The 20,736-nt window shown below is 38.3% G+C and overlaps 1 protein-coding gene across 1 annotated transcript in view; it reads left to right on the top strand.

Moving 5' to 3' along the window:
• KCNN2 (potassium calcium-activated channel subfamily N member 2) overlaps positions 1–20,736 on the top strand; it is a 69,261-nt gene that overhangs the window by 42,334 nt on the left and 6,191 nt on the right. Inside the window, exons 4-6 of the mRNA XM_085305374.1 lie at positions 2,598–2,739; positions 16,264–16,374; positions 19,201–19,328. Coding sequence (XP_085161500.1) covers positions 2,598–2,739; positions 16,264–16,374; positions 19,201–19,328 — 381 coding nt within the window. The remainder of the gene's footprint in view (positions 1–2,597; positions 2,740–16,263; positions 16,375–19,200; positions 19,329–20,736) is intronic.

Here is a 20,736-nt window from a genome sequence, read left to right on the forward strand (position 1 = left end):
TATGTTTTAATTGCCATGCTTGAGGAGGGGATACAAAGTATCTTTTGTACTTGGTCACAATAAAATCGTAAGTATTGATGATGATTTAAAAATTAAGTGTGCGTATCATTTGTTTGCTGAACTATAATCTTAAAATCATAACCAGATGAAATATTCAGAGTAGGAAATCCAAAAGAGCTGAGCTAACAAAATAAAAACATTTGAACAGATCCTTCAGGTGTGTTACTGAATATGGATGCAGATGGCTTTAATGAATATTTCGTCTAAGGGACCTTACTAATTAAGATCCACATTTCCAATGAAACCTAAAAAACTGTTGTTGTCATTGTGCTTTTTTAGCATAACCCTGTCACCTTTATTAAATGGTCTATATATAGATCATTTTCTGTATTTTCTATATTGAATAAAGGGGGATCTATAAAGACTCCATTATTTTTACCCTGTATTGCTCAAGGTTTGAGAGAGAAGTTTTGGCAGTCTTTGTCTGAAACAGGTGTTTATTTCCAGAGCACAGTGATTTATATTCAAATGTTCTGTTTTCAGCCATATCAACATTTCTAAAGTTATCTCCACATAGGGCTGAAATTTTTTAAGGATGTAACAATTTGGACATTAATGTAGGGAAAAAAAAAAACAAAAGCATTGTTTCCTATTTTCACCTTTGTAGGTAAATTATTTTCTGTCTGAAATACAGAAATGGCCAGGTTCAAAACTGAAACATGGGCATTATAGAAAGTGCCAGTATTTATTTGTATTTAATTGAGCTGCCCACTTTGGAGTGCCTGCAGTGGTTTAGCTCTTTTCTATGAAGCTTACCCAAAATCTATGTTTTATGGCACTTGTGTGATATTCTGAGGGGACTTGCATGATACATAGGCTTTCTTCCTTTCTTCTGACCTACTGAATGGGATGAATACATCTCTCTCTGTGCATCCATATATTTCACACTGCTTAATYTCCAAGTTCATTAAATGAAGTCTAAAACCTATAACATTTAGTGTAATGTGGAAAAAAAAAAGCAATGAGAGATCTCTCTGTGATTAGGCAGAGCTCTGTGATAATGTGTTAAATCTTGCTGTTGTTTTCGTTCCTACTGTTGTTGCTGTTGTGGTTATTGTTATTTGTGCCACTGTCATCCTTAGGCACTCCAATGGCAGACTGTTACGGTATTGTTCTAGATGCTGCAATAACAGAACAAAAAATGTTCAGAAATTTGTATAAAGTATGTGAAAAAGACAACATTGCCACCAACAGAGAGAAGAGTGCAGGTGCCCGGTGGAACAGCTTGGGTTTCAATCAGCACTGTAGTCTCTGGCAGGCAAAGAGTTGGTAGGTCCTTGTAACCATCAGGGCATAGGTGAGACTCTGAAGAAGAGAATGAAGCTATTTTGCAGATACATGCAAGGAATATATTGCAAGTGAGAGAACAGGGATGTCCTGAGGCTGGTTTTGTGTTCGCTTTGCATTCCTGCTTCGTCATTGAGAGTGAGGTCTGGAAAGGAAGAAAACTGAAGCAATTATTTCAGTGGTGGAAAGTAGGTTGCTTATGGATTTGTGAGTTAATTCCCTTGTGGCACCGTGTGACCCACTGTGAGACACTGATTGGGGGATTAGCTAAAATAATACCCTTGAGGATCCAACAGCATAGAAAACTAACCTGAGGCTTCACAGCAGCTGCAGGGGTTATCGCAACCTTGAGATTGACTCTGTTGCAGAGCTGCTCTGTATCTGAGAAGCAAAATTCCATCTACATTAATTCATTAGGCCTTTCTTCCTGCAGAGAGAGTGGTAACAGCAGGTTTTATCCCTAAAACATGTCCTAATGGCTTCTCAGTTGATTAGTTCTATACATAATGTGAAGACTAGATTATTCATTTGAGCTTGTTTTCTTTAAAGGAGAAAATGAACATATTCTATTAGAATATTAAAACTAAGACACCAAATGGCACATCAGAAAATTGCATTTAATAGCTGACATTAACACAAAAGGGAGGCTTTCTTGTTTTTAAGGTGAAGATCTTGTGGTGATGAGGAATACAGTAGCACACAGTTCTATTTATCTTGAACATGCTGAAGGAGAGTGAGGATCCTAGGTTGTTTAATTCAGCATTCACGTGACAATTCTTTATTAGATTTCTGATTRCAGAGTTGCATTTAGGCTGAGGAGATGGAGATCTGCTCTGCTCTCTGCTTGCCCACACATCCATCTCTGACTTCCATATATGCCTGAGACAACAGCATCTATAGTAGACTCATGTCTTATGCAACTGCAGAGGATTAAAAGGACTTGTACCCCCCCCCCATGAAGAGATTCTATTAAAAAACAAGGTTTCTGATATTTTAATAACAACAGAATACTGAAATATAAAATGCCATGAGCATCTCTGCTTCTTCTGCCATTGCTGTACCTTCTGTTTCTTTGCTGCTAATGTCATTGTATTTGAGTTTTATATCTTCTCTTATAATTCCTTTTAAAAAAGAAATAAYGGCAGAATACAAGAAGAGTTGGATCACCAGTTAGTGATATCCCTTTCTGACAGCACAAAAATTTACTACAAGTTTTTGTGATAATGAAATTGTTTTCTTTTSCTTTTCAGGTACCATGATCAACAAGATGTTACTAGCAACTTTCTTGGAGCAATGTGGTTGATTTCAATAACTTTTCTATCCATTGGATATGGTGACATGGTACCTAATACATACTGTGGGAAAGGAGTCTGTTTACTCACTGGAATCATGGTGAGTGTTCCTGAAATTATTTACTGGATATGAGATTAAGTTTGCTGGAATTGGTCCCCAAACTCTTGGCTGTCATAACAAAAAGTTTGCCGAGTGTATAGGCTTACTTTCACCACTCCCATAGTCTCTYGTTCCATATTATGGAACGGAGGGCTTTCATCCTCTAGAGGTAAAATGAAGAGCTGTGTAATAAAGTACATAGAAACAAATTCCACCCCGATGTAATTCGTAGCTTCAAAACCTCAAAAGAGTATTTATTAGACATAGCTCACATCTAATTTCAGTTTTTGTGTATTGCACCATTTGGCCAAAGGTACAGTTTGGCAGGGAGCAAGACAATAAATCACTGTGTCTGGGAAACTTCTGTGTATCTACTGTAAATTAAAAGTAATAGAGCTCCTGATCCTGCCACTTCTATTTGTGTAAAGCTCCTCTGTAAATTTCCCTGTGAGTGAGAAAAACAGAATGGGTAGTATATGTATATATTTGTTTCTGCTTTCTTATCTATTGATCATAAAAGTAATGTAGCTCAAATATCTACCTTTTATTAAACAGGTATTTTGCGATTATGGCTGCAAAAAATGATGGCAAAAAGTTTTGTCTTTTTTAACAGGTGTTTTGGTAAATCTGTTATTTATAAAAGTATGTATGTTATGTCCAAAGAGTAAAATAGATCAATGCATTCTTTTATTGTTGAAGATTTCTTTCCAAATGCTGCTATTGCTTTTTATTTATTTTTTTTTTAATTTTCAGTATTTGACAGATTTCAGGTCCTTGGCCTTTATTGAGAAGGACTTTTTGTACATTTTGGTGGTGGTGCCACGTGCATGTCTCTTTAAATACTGAGTGTTAAATTTAGTTGGAAAATACAGGCTGAAGAAGAATGACTCAGAAGGCTTTTCTAAAGGCTGTCGACTAAGCTCAAATCTGCCATCTTCTGGGGTATTTGTCTTTGTTCCTCATTCTCAGAAGGATTTTGATTCCAAAGAGGATAAATAGTGCCGTAAGTTCATTAGGAAAAGAGGAGAAGTAGCAGCACATATTGCCATGGGGATATGCAGAAAGGGGACACAACTCTGTTATAATGCTTTTCTTCTCAGAAACCATTTAGAAGTAAGAAGCAAATGCTTTGGCATGCAGGTATCCGACCATCATCCCTTCTCATTACCATCTCTGGCTAGGCTTTTCTGAACAAAACCAGCCAAGTTAACCGGGTTGACTTGTGGTGAATATGCACTCAAACCAAATTGTTCTGCACGCGTGGCATTTTCAGTATGAAGAAACATACAGTAACAGAAATCTTCGGAGTTTCAAATCCCTGCTGAAGTGTAGTAAGAGTATTAGTATTGATACAAATCACCTGTGAGTTTCACACTGCTACTTGGTTTATGTTGATATAATGACATTAGTATCTTGACTGGACTTAAAGTTTTGATAGCTGTGGGCAGTGTATCTGATTTTATTATAATGAGAACAGGAAAAGGGCAAAAATAAAACCACAGAAACACTCTCCAAATTATTTCAAGTATTACTCTACATGCTAATGAATGAACCACATAGAAGGTTAAATTCTAAGCTGTATTTGTCATTTTACTTATGATAGCACCATTTGACTTCTGGTCTAAAATTACTTACAGTGGTTGTTTCTATTGTTTTGGAAAAAAAGCTTAAAGTACTGGTTAACGTATGAATATGTTTGAATGTATAGCTTTTCTTTTTCCCAGCTGAAACAGAATCTCTTTGAAAATTTGGTTTGTAAAATGTACAGATGATATTCATCTTCATGTCTTTGATTTTTTTTTTCTTTTTTCCATGATTTTAAAATTTTGCAACTGCCTTGGAAACACTAACGTTCTGAACACTCAGAAATACTTACATAGTCAGAATTGTATGATAATGAGTTTAGGATAAATACCTAGAGAGACAGAAAGCATCCTTAACAAAAAAGGAGTTGGGTAGTTAGAGTGCTGTTAGTTAAAGCAGCATGGGATGTCTTGACACTTAATTGCATTTTAAAGGACATCAGTAATAAGGCTTTGATAAACTGTCATTTTTGACAGGAAAATTTCGGAGCAAGGGGACAAATTCAGATGTTGAAATTAATGATTTCGTCTATCTAAAGATATGCAGAATGAAATAGGGAATATATTAATGGAGTTTAGGCCAGAAGAGCTGTTTAAGATCAAAAAGCTCATAGGTTTTAGACAAAATTCTTTAAAAACAGCCAATTTTTTTGAAACCTGTATAGTAACTAATTCATGTTTATTGTGGAAAAGATAACATCCTAAAAGAACAGACTTAAAAGTTTCCATTTGCAGAGGAATGATTGATAGTCTAATTAAAGRATACACTAGAATAACTGAAATGAATGTAACAAGTCAAATCGAACCATTTGTGTGGTTTTTAGAGAAAAATGTAATTCCCTAGCACGTGAAGCAGCAAGTACATTGTTAGACTAGCGTGGGTCAGTACCGCAGGAGGCCTCCTTTTGTATCCTGACCCCCTTCACAGGTGAGCCCAGGTGTGTGCTGGCTCTCCTCCCACTTCTGCCTCAGGAATGGCTTTCTGTGGGATGGGAATTAGACTGCATGGGCTGAACCCCGCATTGAGCTCCAGCCAGGGAAGTCAACTTTATGCAGTCTGCTGACGGCACCAAGTTGTGCTAGTTGTTAAAACTCATTGCTCTCTTGAGATATTGGTTCAAGTGACGTGTTTTAAATTCTGCAAATACATACTCCTGGAAAACAGGATAAACTTTAAATATATTCTGACAACACTAGAAGAAAAAAAGCACTTGTGAATCATTAAGAGTAGGCCAGTAAAGAAAGAACTCTAATGAATATATCAGCAGAATTAAATAAGCAAAAAGAAAACCATGGACCATTTGGCTTTTGAAAAAAAAGGGAAATACCAAAAGAATGTGTTCTGCCAAATTGAACAATTCAATTTTTGATCTTGCAGAGCACATAAATACGTGAATTATTAACGAAAGCATCGAAACAGAGCAAAACAGAGTTGGTAGCATGAGCAAATACAGAACTGGGTAAACCCCTCTAAATTACCAATCAGTGTTTTCTCTGATGTAACTTCACTTGGCAGCAACAGGAGACCATGGACAAGGTAGCCCATAAATCTAATAGTGAATGTGCCTGCTGCCCTCTTTTCGCTTCAGGTAGGCACACAGTTAGTGATGGTAGATGGAAATATGAATGTCATCTTCTTTATYAGAACAGCATATGGAAGAGAGAGGGAGATCGACACAGTCTTCACCGTGCCATGCGATCAGTCTGAATTTTTTCCGTCCACCAAATACGCAGTTGTTGTCAGTGCACACCCAGCAGCCCTCATAGGCCCGCGTCAGTAGGCCAAGCTCAGCTACAGGTGCAGCGCTTTCTTTGTGCCACTATGTCAGTGGCACTGCTTATACATGGACAGTGTTTTCACCTGCTGAACTATTTCATAGCATCAGGACATCAGAGAGGTTTGGCAAATTTTCTTTCCTTTATGAGGAGCGTATTGAAGATAGCAAAAATGTAAAGAAGGATAGTAGAAACTAGTAGAAATAAAAGGAAAAGCAAGAATGAGAAGCTATGGGAAGATGCATCATAACTGATGGAGAAGAATAAGAATGAATGAGTTAACTGTTGAAAATACATGCAGAATATGGAGGCTATTGAATAAGGCTTTGCCTTATATGAGAACACGGTGTCTGTTTGACTCCATTAATAGCCATTACATTTGGAATAAATAAGTAGAAATGCTTCCTCCTGCTACAATAGTCATTCTATGCAATTCATGTGGCATTTGCTGAGTAAATCTATATTTATGGATAATTTTTACAGATCTTTATGACCTTTTGGAGTTATGCAAGGTAAAATAATAGCAATACATTTTGATAGTGTAAAATACAAGATCCTCTGCAAGGTTTAAGAAGGGTTCTCTTGCTTTTAAACACAGCATTATATGGGGAGCTAGTGCATTATTGTGTGGTGCAGAATTAAGGATCACCTTCCTGAAGAGCACTGCCAACAGCAAGAAGATAGAACTGGTTTTTGATAGAAATAGTAGGTCAAACTTGTGTTCCTACTATCAAATGAGTGAGTTGCAATTGTTAYAACTGTTCAATCACAGGCTGCACGGCATAGCTGGCTAAAGCTTGAATAAAGGTTGTTTTAGATCAAATAAATATCCTATAGGATTTTCACATTGACCTCATTGTTGCTGAAATTGCAGCTCAAAAGCCCTTCTTATTAGAATGAACACCAGAGAGCTCATTAAGCCTACGAAGGAAGGAAAAAAAGTGTTGAAGGTGTTCTTCAAGTTGCATCACAGAGGTGGATAAGGAGGAAACTAGGTGTTTCTTCTAAAAAAAACTTTTAAGTAGCAGCTTTTAACTCCTGGATCTGAATTTTACTCAGGTAGGTGAGTAATTGTTTAACTGCAGAGTTAACGTTGCCTGCAGATCTCCCACGACCATTCCTGAATAAAAGAAAAGGAAGGTAAACATCAGATTTCAGTGGTGATTTCAAAAATTATTTTATTTTACAGAACTTTCCACGGATAATGTACCATAAGGTCATAAATCATTTTCATTCTAATACCTAAAACATTGTGGGATTCTTACGACACTTTTCTTCACATTAATTCTGTAATTAGATGGAGAAACACAGAATTATTTACAAAACACAGAAATGTATTCTGAGTTACACTCAAAAGAGCTGAAAAGATATTATTAATACACTGCCTTATGAGTATTGTTGAACTGTAGAAGTGACTCAATTTTCTGTAATGGCAGTAAGAGGATAATAGATTTTACTGTCATTTGAACGTTTATCTAGAACATTCTGCACATTTATCAAGAATCTATAATATTTTTATCATTTTTTGTATCTGGTGGTAAACGGTCAGAGCAATGACARCTTTGTCAATGAGAAGCCTACTGGAGGAATTTCAAAAATCTCAAACACAGCTTGGTTTTTACTTTCCTGACAGTACAGGAAAATGTGAAAAGTCTTTCATGGAGCTTGGTAGCATTTCAGGTCCACTTCTCAGCTATGAGAATTCAGTAATAAATGCAAGTGACCTCAGGGTTCAGAACAGTTTGTGTTCGTTCCTTCTAATGTAATACAATGTGAGTGGATGATGGGTCAAGCAGAAACATACAATGGAGAAGACAGTTAATGATGCTTGAATTATTAGGGTTGAAACTAATAGTAGTGGGGCTGGTCAGAATTTTTTCAGCTCCTTTGTTGTTGTTGTTCCAGCACTCCAATTTGCCAAAATGGAAACTTTTCTCAGGTTACTTCTGGGTTATTTCATGACTGTGGCTTGTAGGGATGAAATTTTTAGCTAAGTAAAGAAAGCTAAGGAAAAGGAGGAACATAAAATTACAAAAATGAAGTTGAATAGCTCCTGAGAGCAGAAGAGAGTGGGTATGTGAGCGATCCCTGAAGCAGTACTGGTTAGGGCAGTAAGCCGGACTGAAGGAAGGCAGAGGCTGTCTTCTGCCCCCAGGTGAATAAACAAAATCTTCTGGAAGGTGTAACCATCTTTAGAATGGGGGGGGGGGGACAAAACAAACAAACAARAAAACCACTCACTCAGAAGGTTGTAATTTCATCCTGATAGAATAGGGAAGTTTTTGAAGTGTCAGGGGACATAGAAACCGTGTCCCTCTTAGATCTAATTAGGAATTATGGTTGCATTTCAGCAAGTTCAAAGGCAGTCAGTTAATGACTGGAATGAACAGTAGTTCTCCTGAGATATCCTTGTTTACATAAATATGACTGGAGCACAATGTTGTTGTAGGAAAACTTCTGCTTTATTTTGAAAAAAATGCAATTTGATTTGGTTTCATTGGCAATACCTTTGGATTTTAATACAGCAATTGTTTTATATCTTCACAAGTATTCTCACGAAAGTTTTGTATTTACACTCTCCGGGTTGCATGATTTCCTGTTACAGACACTGAACAAGAGCATGATCGGTAGCCTTGTCCTGAATTGTTAAACTAATGTTTCCCACCAGCTAAACAGGCTGTTCAGCCTGCCAGTTCAGGGAAATCAGATTTTACCTCCTTGCTCAGCAAAGAGGTTTTGCATGCCAGGCTGAACAATTTCATCATGACTGTCATGATCTCCAGTGGGCTTTTCAGCTGTTATGATGATGGAGGCTTCCCAAGAGCCCAGCCGTGGGGCACACTCACTTTTTGGGCTTGTCTGAGTTAGCACTTTCATCATTTACAGTTTTACTTAGTGGAGAACAGATTGGCTTTGTTTTACAAACCATTACTTCCCACGCTGTCCCAGGAGCCTTCTCAGTACTCCTCTTGCATTACTAAAGAAAAAGAGTTTATTTCGTAGCCATCACTCACCTGCTAGTATCCCTTACAGCTCATCTGCTGTATTACAGAATAGAAGTTGAAATGTTGCAACCAAATTTAGATCTGGTACAGACTTCCAAACTCCACTAAGGACATTAGTAGCCGGGTGAAACACTGAATATATGGAAGTATAAATAATGCAAAACTATTTTAGGTCACATTTTTGGCTGAGATGGTATAGTTGTTGTCCTATTGCTCATCCTGCTTTGTTTCAGTGTTGCAAGGTTACATCTCTCTCCCCATGAACAACAATGACAAATGCAAAACCGCACTTGTATAATACCATTTCCATAGTCTCTGTCTGTCTCATGGATGGATTCCTCCCTCAACTCTTGCATTGCTTGTTTTGGAGTTGTTTTTTTTTTTTTTTTTAATTACTTCAAGCAAGATTTTTTTATTGTTTCTTTTTTCCTCCTTGGGTAGTCCAATAAGTCCACCTTCTAGAGAGCCAAATGAGCAGAGTATCTGTTTAAATTCTTACAGGCTTTTCATTTTATGCAGAGCAGCAGGAAGAATGTTGTGCCTTTTCTGGTGCAGAGCTAAATTTCCCACCAGAGCCATATGTCTGCAAAGCGGACCTTCTCTCTCCCTCAGTGGATCCCAAGGGATATGAGCAAGAAATGTGGCAGCTGCCTCCTTTCAGCTACAGGCAAGTATAGCAGGACATTTTTGTGACAACTACAGCACTAAAGACTGCGCTTCACTTCCAGTCCAGCTAAACCAAAGCTGCCAGCAGACTTTCAACAGAGCCAGTGATACACTGTATTGCTTCCTTTCTCAGCAATAGCACCCTCGAGGCGTATATATGACCCCCAGGCAGTCTAAGTAGTTGCAGAAATTGCCCAATTCATTGCTGTCATGTAAATGCATTTTGGAACCCTACCAAAGAAGGAACCAAGTGGAAATGCCAGAGGCATTTACTTAAAGGAGTATAGGATGTCTTGAGTCCCAGGCTTTTAAGCTGCTGACCAAATGCTGCGTTCAGTGCAGCTTCTCAGACAGTGCTAACCATTCTTTGTCTTAGCTTTTAAAGAAGACAACAAAAAGAATTCCAAAACGTAACCTTTAAGTGAAGACTTGCAAGCAGCTTTCTTTGATTATCACTAAAATTGGGCCCTTACCAGAATGCTAAGCCCAAGCACTAGACATTGTCAAAGTCTGAGTCTGAACAGCAGGGTCTTGCACTCGCTATGTATAGTGTCAGTATGAACCCTCAGTAGCACTTGCAAACTACAGGAAAGGCATGTTGCTGATCCACGCTTCATAGTCTCATCCTCATCAGATACGGTTTTAGTCAGTCTGGGCAACAGCAGCTTTTTCCCCTGTAAAGCAGCTGTTGCATTTGAGCATGGCTATATCTGCTGTGGTGTACCATAACCTAAGTTTTCTGTGATAGCTTTAAATTAGATAGCTCAAGACTGGCAACCTTGATGATGACAACAGAAAGCTCAAGGTGGGCTGCATCAGCAAAGAGCAGGATAGTGGGCTGTGATGAGACTGCTACAGGTACCTCAACTGATACAGTATATAATGTGTATCCTGATAGGTATCTATCTGTAGAGCACAGTGGGAAAAAAAGAACAAAAACAGGTCTAGTGTTGTGATGTGTACAGTATAGAGCTACTATCTTCATTCATTGTTATTTATATTACTGTAGAACTTCTGAGCTTYATCTGATCCCATTGAGTCAGGGGTTATATAAAGACAGGAGAAATACATAGTTTCAGCTGCTTACTGTCCCCATATAGGAAAGACAGAGAGGACCAAGGAGGCCATACGATACAGTATTAGAGCAAGTGATCAGGAAACACCAGGAATCTAACTATCATCAGTGGTTTTGCTAGGTTTTGTGGAAAGTAAATAATATACTAAGAAAAAAAGGGGGGGAGGGGGGATTTGAAAGAAAACGGTATGTTAGATTTGTATGTGTTTTCTAAGTCAAGAGATGTTGCAAAGAGTTTTATATGAGAGTTTTACTAGTGGGGAATGAGTGCTGGCATCATGGGCTTATTAGAGCCAGGGTTCACTGGTGTCCCTGTTGATGGGATGGAAGAACCCAAGGGCGTGAAATAACCAAAATGAGGGCAAATGTTCTATATTTGATGCCACAGAGAAGGAAGTAGAGGGACACAGAGCAGAGTAAAAAATGACGGGTAAAGAAATTAACTATTGCTGCAACTGCTTGATTGTAGATATGAAGGGGATAAATTGCTTTGTCCAAGTAGATGAGAGAGAGTTTGCAACAATTCAGAACTAAATGCCAAGATAAGAGTTTTAGCTGTGTGGACAGATAGGAAAAGCTGCAGTTCATGGGGCTTAAGGGCAAAGTGAATAGTAACACCAAGTAATAGTTCTTTCATTTGGGGGAATGGAAGATGCATTTTAGCCTTTTTTTCAGTTGCTAAATTCAAAGTATCACTTAAAACACAATGAATTTTACCCTTCTTTTCTTGTTTTGAAATAGTGCGGGCTTGATGTCAGAAAGTATGTATCTATTGACAGGGTCTGTTTTTCCCCCTCAACTTACCTATTCTTCTATGTTCATTTTTCTGAGGAACATCAGTCATCATATAGACTTGTGTAACCAAAAAAAAAAAAAAAAGAATTAATAAGCACCTAAAAGTGCATATGTGAATTGAATATCCACACAAATTTGTTTTCTATTTATTTGTGCCATTTACTTTGGACTGTAGGCATCAAAGAGCTTACCTAAGGATAGCTTTCATGGGCTATGGCTGTGGCTTGCCTGTGCCTGGATGAGCATTTTGATCTAAGTCATCATTCCTTGTTAGAAACAGGAGCAGAATCTTTAAAATTGGAGCTGTGAAGAATGTTCTTAAGTGGTTTGCAGACATATCAAAATGTTTTCATACAGGCTAGCAGCTAAACGGATCGATGGTCAAAGAAGACTCTGTGCAGTATAAATGGCTGTAGACCTTGTGTTTCAAGGACACACTGCTCATTTGATGCCACTCTGCAGTAAAATCCAAACCTTTGTTTGTTCCTCTGCCTGACTGAAAGGCTGCGTCATATGTTTGTTTTCAGACTTCTTAGCAAGGACTGCTACACACCATTTCCTGTGGAGCAACAAATACTGTGCACTCAGGATGAGGTTCACATGCTTCAGTTTCAGCTCACTGCAGGTAGAAGCCAGGCACTGCTTAGCTCGCAGGTGGTGTGCTGGTCCGGAGCATTTCTGAGAAGCCTATTTTCAACAGTCTTATCTTTTGGGGCTTCTCCTGGTTTAGTAGACAGTTTTCTTTGGCCTGTGTGTGCTTTCTGGAGAACAACAATCCAAGGACATCAGCTTTTAAACCTGATGGTTGCTGGCGAACCCTTGACCATACAGGACTTGAAGGAGAGCAGATGCTGGATAGTTAATTCTGTTACTAGCTTCTTGCGATAAATGGAGCAGTTGAGCATTACRGGCAAACTTTAACTTTGGCTTGCCTAGGATGCTTATGTTGTATKTGTTTTAATAGCTTATGTCCAGGTCTTTTAACAGACGTGTCAGAATTTGTCAACACAGTTTGTAAGTGTTTAATGCTTCACACAAAAGCTTTTCAGCACTGAAAAGGGAGAATTTTGCAGTTTTGAAAAAATGCAAAAGATGAATCATCTTTCTTTCAAATTTGCCTCAAATCATTCAAAATCTAAACAGTGACAATGAGTGAATGAATTTTTTTGCTTATTTTGGCTCTTTTCTGAAACAGTCTCAAGACAGAAAGTTTAGCTCTGATGTACACAGTTGTGAACAGCATTTACTATTTAGGACAAACTGCTGCTTTTTACTTTTTTGAAATCGGTCATCTGCCTTTGCATCTTTTATTTTACCTGCCCCTTGAATAGAGAGTTCAGTGGGGTGGAGGCTTGGGTGGCTTTCAGCTGTATAGCTGTAGCTAAAGCTTCAGAGGCCTGATGATGAACATTATGAATATTCTTTTAATTTTCTTTTTCTCTCCAGTTTTGATGTAATGGAAGTTCCAAATGCCATTAAAGTCATGCTCTTTACCAACACAAAATACACAATTTAAAATAACATTGTAATGAAAGAGCCAAATAAGGGCCTGACTGAGGAGTGCAGATTCTAAGTAGAATTAATTCCTGCCTTGATACTTGAAAATTTGTACATTCTTCCCTTTTTCTCTTGCTTTTAATGATATGTAATTCTGCTCAAAGTTGAGCAGGAGCTTGAAGTGGTGTATTACTTACTTGAAAACAGGATAAGAATTATTATGTTGGAAATTAAAAATACAGTAATTTAAAGGAAGACATTTTGGGAATTTTTATATTCTCAAAAGAGACCTCCTTGGAGTTGAAGCATGGGCTTTTACTTAACACAAGTTATTTTAATAAGCCAAAGGCTTCTGCTTTGTATAGTATTGATAAATGAAAAAAATAGGTGTATGAGCATGAACTCATTGAATTCATGTTACTGATTTTAATGTGAACAGGTATGTACCAAAACATAGTGAGTCTGATGCTACCATTGTAAAAATAACAGTACTGTTTGCATTTCATTGCTGCAATTTGGGATAATTCTCACTTTATTATTATTTTTAAGGATGCTGAGCTCATCGGGGAAACCATATAAAAGTGCAGAGCAGTAACATAAAATATTGATTAGAATCATACACTTTAAGGAGAATTTCAATATGTTATTCTGTAAACTTTTAGTTGTTTAAAGAATAATTTGCTGTTCTTCAAGGTACTGCAAAAAAAATAAACAAGCAGCCAGTATTTTACTACTCTCTTTTATAGAAACATTAGAAGAGCCTGATTTCATATCCTGAGATCATGTCATAGCCCATGAAGCCAAGAGTGGTAATCTGGATGGAGAATAACTTGCAATTGTAATGTGGCGGTGAGAAAGCTAGCAGGCCACGCAAACCATGGTGGTGGTTTCCATAATGTGCCGTGACTATATGCTACGGCTGCAGGCGCTGTCTTTCATGTGAGATACAAAGCTCCTGTCCTTTAAGAGTTTTGGTCGTTGTGACTGCTGTGATGAGCATCAGAGATGATCCCAAACGCCTGGAATAATTTCAGCTCAGACTGAATTTCTTTTGTCTGTCATGCCATTCCTCTTCACATCCCTCTTTTTTTTTTTTTTTATTTTTTTTTTATTTCTCTTCCATAGTCGCTTGGCATAAACAGCTGTTTTGTACCATTTTGCCAGTGGCGAGCAAGCTGCTCCATATTAATAGTCTTATACCAGCTTGGCAGTCAGTGAGTGCAAGCGTGTTGTTGTAAGCAGGTATAGTGCTGAGTTATGTCACTGAATCAGTGTTTGGCCCACTGACTGCGAGCCTCACTTACGGGCCAAAAGACTTCTGTTCTTCTCTTCATATTCTTGCTGTTGCAGGGAGTAGGGGTTTTTTGCCCACACAGAAGGATATTAGCTGTTCCCTCCAGCTCTCCACAGGAAGGGCGACTGGAGAAGAATTGCCTGCTTCCTCAGGAGTTTCTTTCAGTTGTATCACGTAGGGTTGCCTTGTCCTCATCTTGAAAGGCTGAGTGGGTTTCGGGAGTCCTCAGCCTTAAGGTAGCATTAGCTACCTTCTTCCTCATTAACTCCTAGCAGAATGCAGAGAAGCAAAGAACCTATTGTATCCCCATTTTGCTTTCATCCCATGATTAGAGAGTAAGCCTCCAAGTACACGAGCAACTACAGCAAAATTATAAGGGACTTACTTGAGGGCTTTCTGAGGGTTACTGGGGGATAGAAACTCTGATAGATCAGAACTAATTGAAGACGATGGGTCTCTGTGAGGGAGCAGATGAATTTACTGATACAATCTACCAGTGGAAGGAATTTGGAGACTAATTAACTGGAGGCTTTCACAAAATTGAGTAGATCAGTAATGCATTTTTTGAGAACAGTATGTGAATAAAGGCTTCCAATGAGTTGGTTTGTTTTGGCATCTCTGTGCGTTTAGTAGTGGAATTTGTGCCTGGGAAGCTAGGTTCAACAATGTTCTTCTGCATTTTCCGGAGATAGTAAAGCACGTATAGAGGAGAAATGGGGCAAGAGTAAATTAATGAGCAGAATATGAAAAGAGTGGAATAAAGTTGTGTGGCTGAAAATGTAGTAAGCTTCAACCAGAGATGATTTTTCACTAGGAARGTGACAGATACAGATGCCCTAAGCAGCTAGATTTGGGTGAACCTGCAAGTTAAACACAGCTGTAGTATATTTAATGTGATGTTACACCTTTTTAAAAACAATCTATGAAGCATGTTTTTTAAAAAAATACTAATGCAGTAGAATTTGGGAATGGTGTCAGAGTAAATGGTACCTAGAGCTGTGTATAATATATGCTGTTTCTAGTTACCCTACTCATTCTAGCTTCCTTTTCCTTCCATTAAAAAATTTTAATCTTGCAATGCTGATAAAGGTCCTGTCATTTCAAAGGACCTGGCTCATGTTGGCTTCGGCCTGTTATGAACACGTACGGCTGTGCATATATACGGGTATACATATAGATACACAGCACAAATTAGAAACTTGCAACTTTCTCCAATTTTTGAAGTAATGGTATTGTGGTTGTATATTATTTTAAATGATAGTAACAGATAAAGAAATTCTATAGGGAGAAGATCATTGTAGGCCTCAGAAAACAACAGAGAAGTATACTGCAGTGGTTAAAAACTAAATTTATGACAACTTTACCTTTAGACCTTAAAGAAAATCCTAAGAAAGCTTTCTTTTTTGTGTGCTAAGTACTGATCTAATCTAATTTCTTCTTTAGCAATTACCATACACTGTAGTCAATTGTTAAGAACAGGATATTCTGCATTTATTTACTAATATTCTGGGTTTTAAAACTTGTTCTGATAACCCCCTTTGCTTATGCGCTAGAAATGGGATGTGTTTGAATTTTCACCCCCTGCAGGAGAAAAAGCAGAGCTTCTAAATCATGCTGCTCACTAATTATTTTGATGCCTTGACAGTTTACTAGCCTGCAGTTGCTGACTCTTCCTATTACTCTGAACTGAAATAGCTGTAGAATGTTCACGATATTTACCAGGGATGATGAATCACCTGATGCCTGCTATATTTCTACAGCAAAGGAGAAAACTCCATTAAAAACTGCAAAATGCAGCAGTAACATCTTGGGGATTTGTTTTATTGTTTTCAGGGTGCTGGGTGCACTGCACTGGTGGTAGCTGTGGTTGCAAGGAAGTTAGAACTTACCAAAGCTGAAAAACACGTGCATAATTTCATGATGGACACCCAGCTAACTAAAAGAGTAAGTCACACTTTATATTCACAAATGAAATGTATGTTCAATCTATTTCTGCATTTGTTTTAATGATCTCGTGCTCCATTCTCTTATTAAACTTTTCCATAAGTGTGAAATTGCAAGGTGCCATGTGAAGGAAGTGAATACCCTGAGCTCTCTGAAGTGAAGGGTAACAGCAGGTTTCCAGCAGATTTTGAGRGTTTGCTTATTTTTTTAATAGAGGGTCCTTGATTCTGGAAGACGACTGATGTAACCAGCAGTTAAAAGCTATGAAACTAGAGACTAATACATTAAACTGACAAACTCTCATATAGCCTATGAGAAGAATACATAGAATTCTTGTGGCTAAAATAGATGAAATGACTGATATATTTCAGAATTTCAAGCTATGAAGGACTGTCCTTTAGAAAAAGATATGCCTTCTTATACTTAAAAATAAATGTCAAGTATTCATAGTTTGTGAGTGAGGTAGTCATTGCAATTGCTTTGTGTACTGAACACATGGCTCTCACAGCTGCACACAGTAATGCAGCACCCTGAAAGATGTTTCACAGATAATAAAAATATTTGAAAGAGCTATTAATAAGAACAAAAACTTCAGAAATCATTAAAATTCGTAAAGAAAAGTTTTAAGCAGTTTTTAAAAGATATAACTTATTTTTTGTTCACAAATAAGATCTTGGAAAATGAAAGAACACAGCAAAAGAGGCAGTAGAAATCCTGTATCCAAGAAAAACTGGTTAGTCTTGAGGAAACTCAAAAATGAGTGGGAGCTACAACATCCTCTCCACTTCATTAATCTTCGTTATTGAGGAGAACCAATAATGAGAGGAAAGCCTTCACACTCAGAATGGGAACTCACGAGAGCTTGTCCTTGCTGATGGATGGAGAGCCCTGAAGGAGAATGCGAGCTCTGCTCCGGTTCGGGAAGGCCAGCTGTGTCAGCAGAGCTCCTTGCAGTGGTGCCGCATGGTGCTGCCTCGCCTCAGCTCTTCTGCACAGGAGACCCAGGGAATGTCTCCACTGGAGAAGATGCTCCTCTTGGGGACGTCAAAACATTTCTCCGGTTGTATTAGCTTCTACATCTCTGTGCCAGTCTCCAGGGAAAAGGATACATCTCCCTTAAGTAGTTATAGTGGGAAAAACCAAAGACAAGTGGGAAGATAGTTCTTACAYAGGCATAAAGGGTGAGGTTACTGTAACCTACCTTTAAGTGTCTAGTGGAGCTTGCTGCTTCACACTCCCTGTATAATCAATTAAGGTCCATTTGATACTAGGTCACAGTTTGTTCCTTCCTAACAGAGACATATACTTCTGGAAAATCCACCCTGGTGGTACTAAACATGAGGTGAATCTTATCTGAGTCAGTTCACTGAATTAGAGTAGGAATCTACTGTAAATTTAGGCATTTGGCCAAATGAATCCCACTGCAGGAAACTAATATGTGAGGAGTATAGAGAAACAGGTAGCTAAAATAGTCTCGCTCACAGATGGTGATTTAGCAGCAGATTTCAAATGCAGCAAACTGCTTTGATGCTTGTCCATGATGAGGTAAGCCATTCAAGGAGCTGACAAGAAAACTTTGTAATCTGACAGCTGAGCTGAAAATTAATTTCAGGAGGAAAAAATTTCATGAAGATTGGCCAGATTTTGAGAGTCTGGTGCTCATTTGTGCCTTTTAAGTTTATTCCATTCAGCTATCCTTCACAGAAATCTAAATACCAGTTCAGTAGGGTATCCAAGTAGTGCTTTGATAGCTTCAGTACTCACAAAACTCAAAGCAAATGAAGAGCAAACCAACCCTTTAATTTGGAGATGCCTATCATAAATGAGTTCCTCAGATACTGGAGAGGTTTCCTCCCAGCCTGAAGACAGCCAGGCCTRCGGAAAGGACTGGAGATCTGGAAGGGGGCTCTGAAACCTGATTCCGCTTCCACTGAAGTCGGGGCCAAAGTTCTCCAGGGCTTTTACAGGTGCAAGGTGGGAGCTCCTGCCCGGCGGGAGTGACTCCCCGGCATTGCCACGGCGTCTGAACCGATTCACTGGCTTAGCTCTGACGCTGCAGTGGCTGGCATGACAGAAAGCCAGAGGGAGAGAAAACAGAGGTGAATAATGAGGACTGTTTGCCTTTATAAGTAACCTACTAAATGTGTCATTAATCAACATTACATTTAAATTGTCTATTGTTTTAAAGTATTTCTCAGGTTATTGGAGGGCATAGGAAGGAACTGTGGGTACTCTAACATTTTATAGACCTGCTAAAAAATAATCAAAGAACTCAAGAAATAGAACACTAGCTACATTCATTAACAAGGTATTTTTCATCTCTCGTGAGAATGGTAAGAAAGAAACCAGAATAAGGAAACAAATGCAGAAAAACAAAATCTGTTTGAATAGCTCTGGAAATTTAAGACTGTTAAGTTGCGAAGAGAAATAGGAGGTAATAATCATACAACAAGAAAAGAGGAACTTTATGGTCCTATGAAATACATCTAGTTATTTACCATACAGATAATGCACTAATATTCCCTTACTGTAATTTATAGTGCCATGAACACCAAATGATCCAAACTCTTTTCAAGAGTGACAAGTAATTCCCAGATGCAAAGAAAGCTGGTCCCAGTATCACTCTTACAAGCAGCACAGAAATTGCTCAGCAGTCTTTCTGGTCAGACCATTTTTTTTTCTGGCCTCACTGCCACAGCTTCCTCATATACCCACTTCCCACAGGCAGAGTCCTAAGGTGCTTTAGAAAAGATTTACACTAGATTTTTTTTTTAAAAAAACATAATCATATTTTTGTCAGCCTGGTGTTTTTCTTTTATTAAACAGGTGAAAAACGCAGCGGCCAATGTACTCAGGGAAACATGGTTAATTTATAAAAACACAAAGCTGGTTAAAAAGATAGACCATGCGAAAGTAAGAAAACATCAACGCAAATTCTTGCAAGCTATTCATCAGTAAGTACTATTTTGCTTTGGTTTCTTGTCCAAGAGTTTTCTTTCCCTCACTTTCTCTCCCCCTACTGAGAACTTTGCTGTTGAGTTTGCATTTTCTCCTCCTTTCAGAGAGTAAGCCAAAATTTTTTTTTTATTATTTTAGTATCTATTTAGAAAACAAAGTATGCTCTCTGTGTATGCTGAACACAGGATAAATCAAAATTGTTCATAGTTTTTTTTTTCCATAGGTATTCATAACGTTTCACGAATTAGCTGAGCTGCTGTGCGTGTGTGTGTGTGTGGTATCTATTTATTTGCTCTACAAGTAAAAAGCAGTAAAACACAATAGATGATGATAAGGGGAAAAAATAGTTTCATTTGTAGCAAATGCTTTAATAATTTCACTTCAGAACGATGTGATAGAACAGCTGCTATGAATAAGTACGTTGTGCTTAATGAAAAGCACATACAATCAAGTTCTCGGCTTGCTCTGTCTAGCTCAACAGCAGTTAGCTGCTTCCCTCCTCCGTATTTTCTTAGTGGTTAAAATCAAAAGTAGATAGGTTAACTATTACCCCTAGCATCAGGTGTAGAGAATGGGAGTATATGCCAGCAACCACTGAATGGCTTGGATACTGCTAGCGTGATTCAGGTCAGCGCTTCCCATCTGCTGAACACTCAAAAGCATTGAACACAGGCCTGAGAACTGTGACYAACAGTAGGATTAGGCTGAATTATAGTATGCCGGTCTATAAGTATTTAGCCAAAATTTGTAATATGTATTTGTTATAAAGCTATCTCACCACTAGAATTGTACAATGAATCAGTTGCTATTTCTTAGCTTATATAGGAAAAAAAGGCCTTTTGTCCTCAGGAACCACAGACTGATCATACTGAGTGGCCAGGACCCATGCCACTATTTGTGTGCTCGGTTTGACATACATACCCATCCAGCCTGTGGCAGCCATTTGTACAGCCAACAAAATATGTTTTCCTGCCATATTGTGGAAAGGCACCTAAATTAATTAAGGTCCAGTTTGAACTTCTAAGGGGGAAAGGGGGGGGGGTGCACACGCTCACATGCGCGAGTGCTGCAAGCAAGGCTACGTATTACTGACCCACCTGCATTCATGCAGGCTCTCCTGTGTGGCATCATTTTGCGTGACAGAGAGAAGAGGGAAGGCCGGGTTATCATATTTCTTATTAGTAAATTGAGGGTAACAGTCACTGCTTCTCTGTCCCATAGCGTTGTTCTAAGGAATAGGTATCTAAGTTTTAAAATATGAAATATTTTACAAACATTAACTAACAACTACTGTGTCATATTTTGCTAACTTGCAATATTAACTGCTACTATGCTCTTGTAGAAAAAGTCGAGGCAATAACAAGGCCCCAAAAGCTGATTCTTTTTTGTTTGGTTGGTTGTGTG

This window comes from Rhea americana, unplaced genomic scaffold (genome assembly GCF_003343005.1).
Source record: "Rhea americana isolate MKP2758 unplaced genomic scaffold, rheAme1 scaffold_22, whole genome shotgun sequence".
NCBI lineage: Eukaryota > Metazoa > Chordata > Aves > Rheiformes > Rheidae > Rhea > Rhea americana.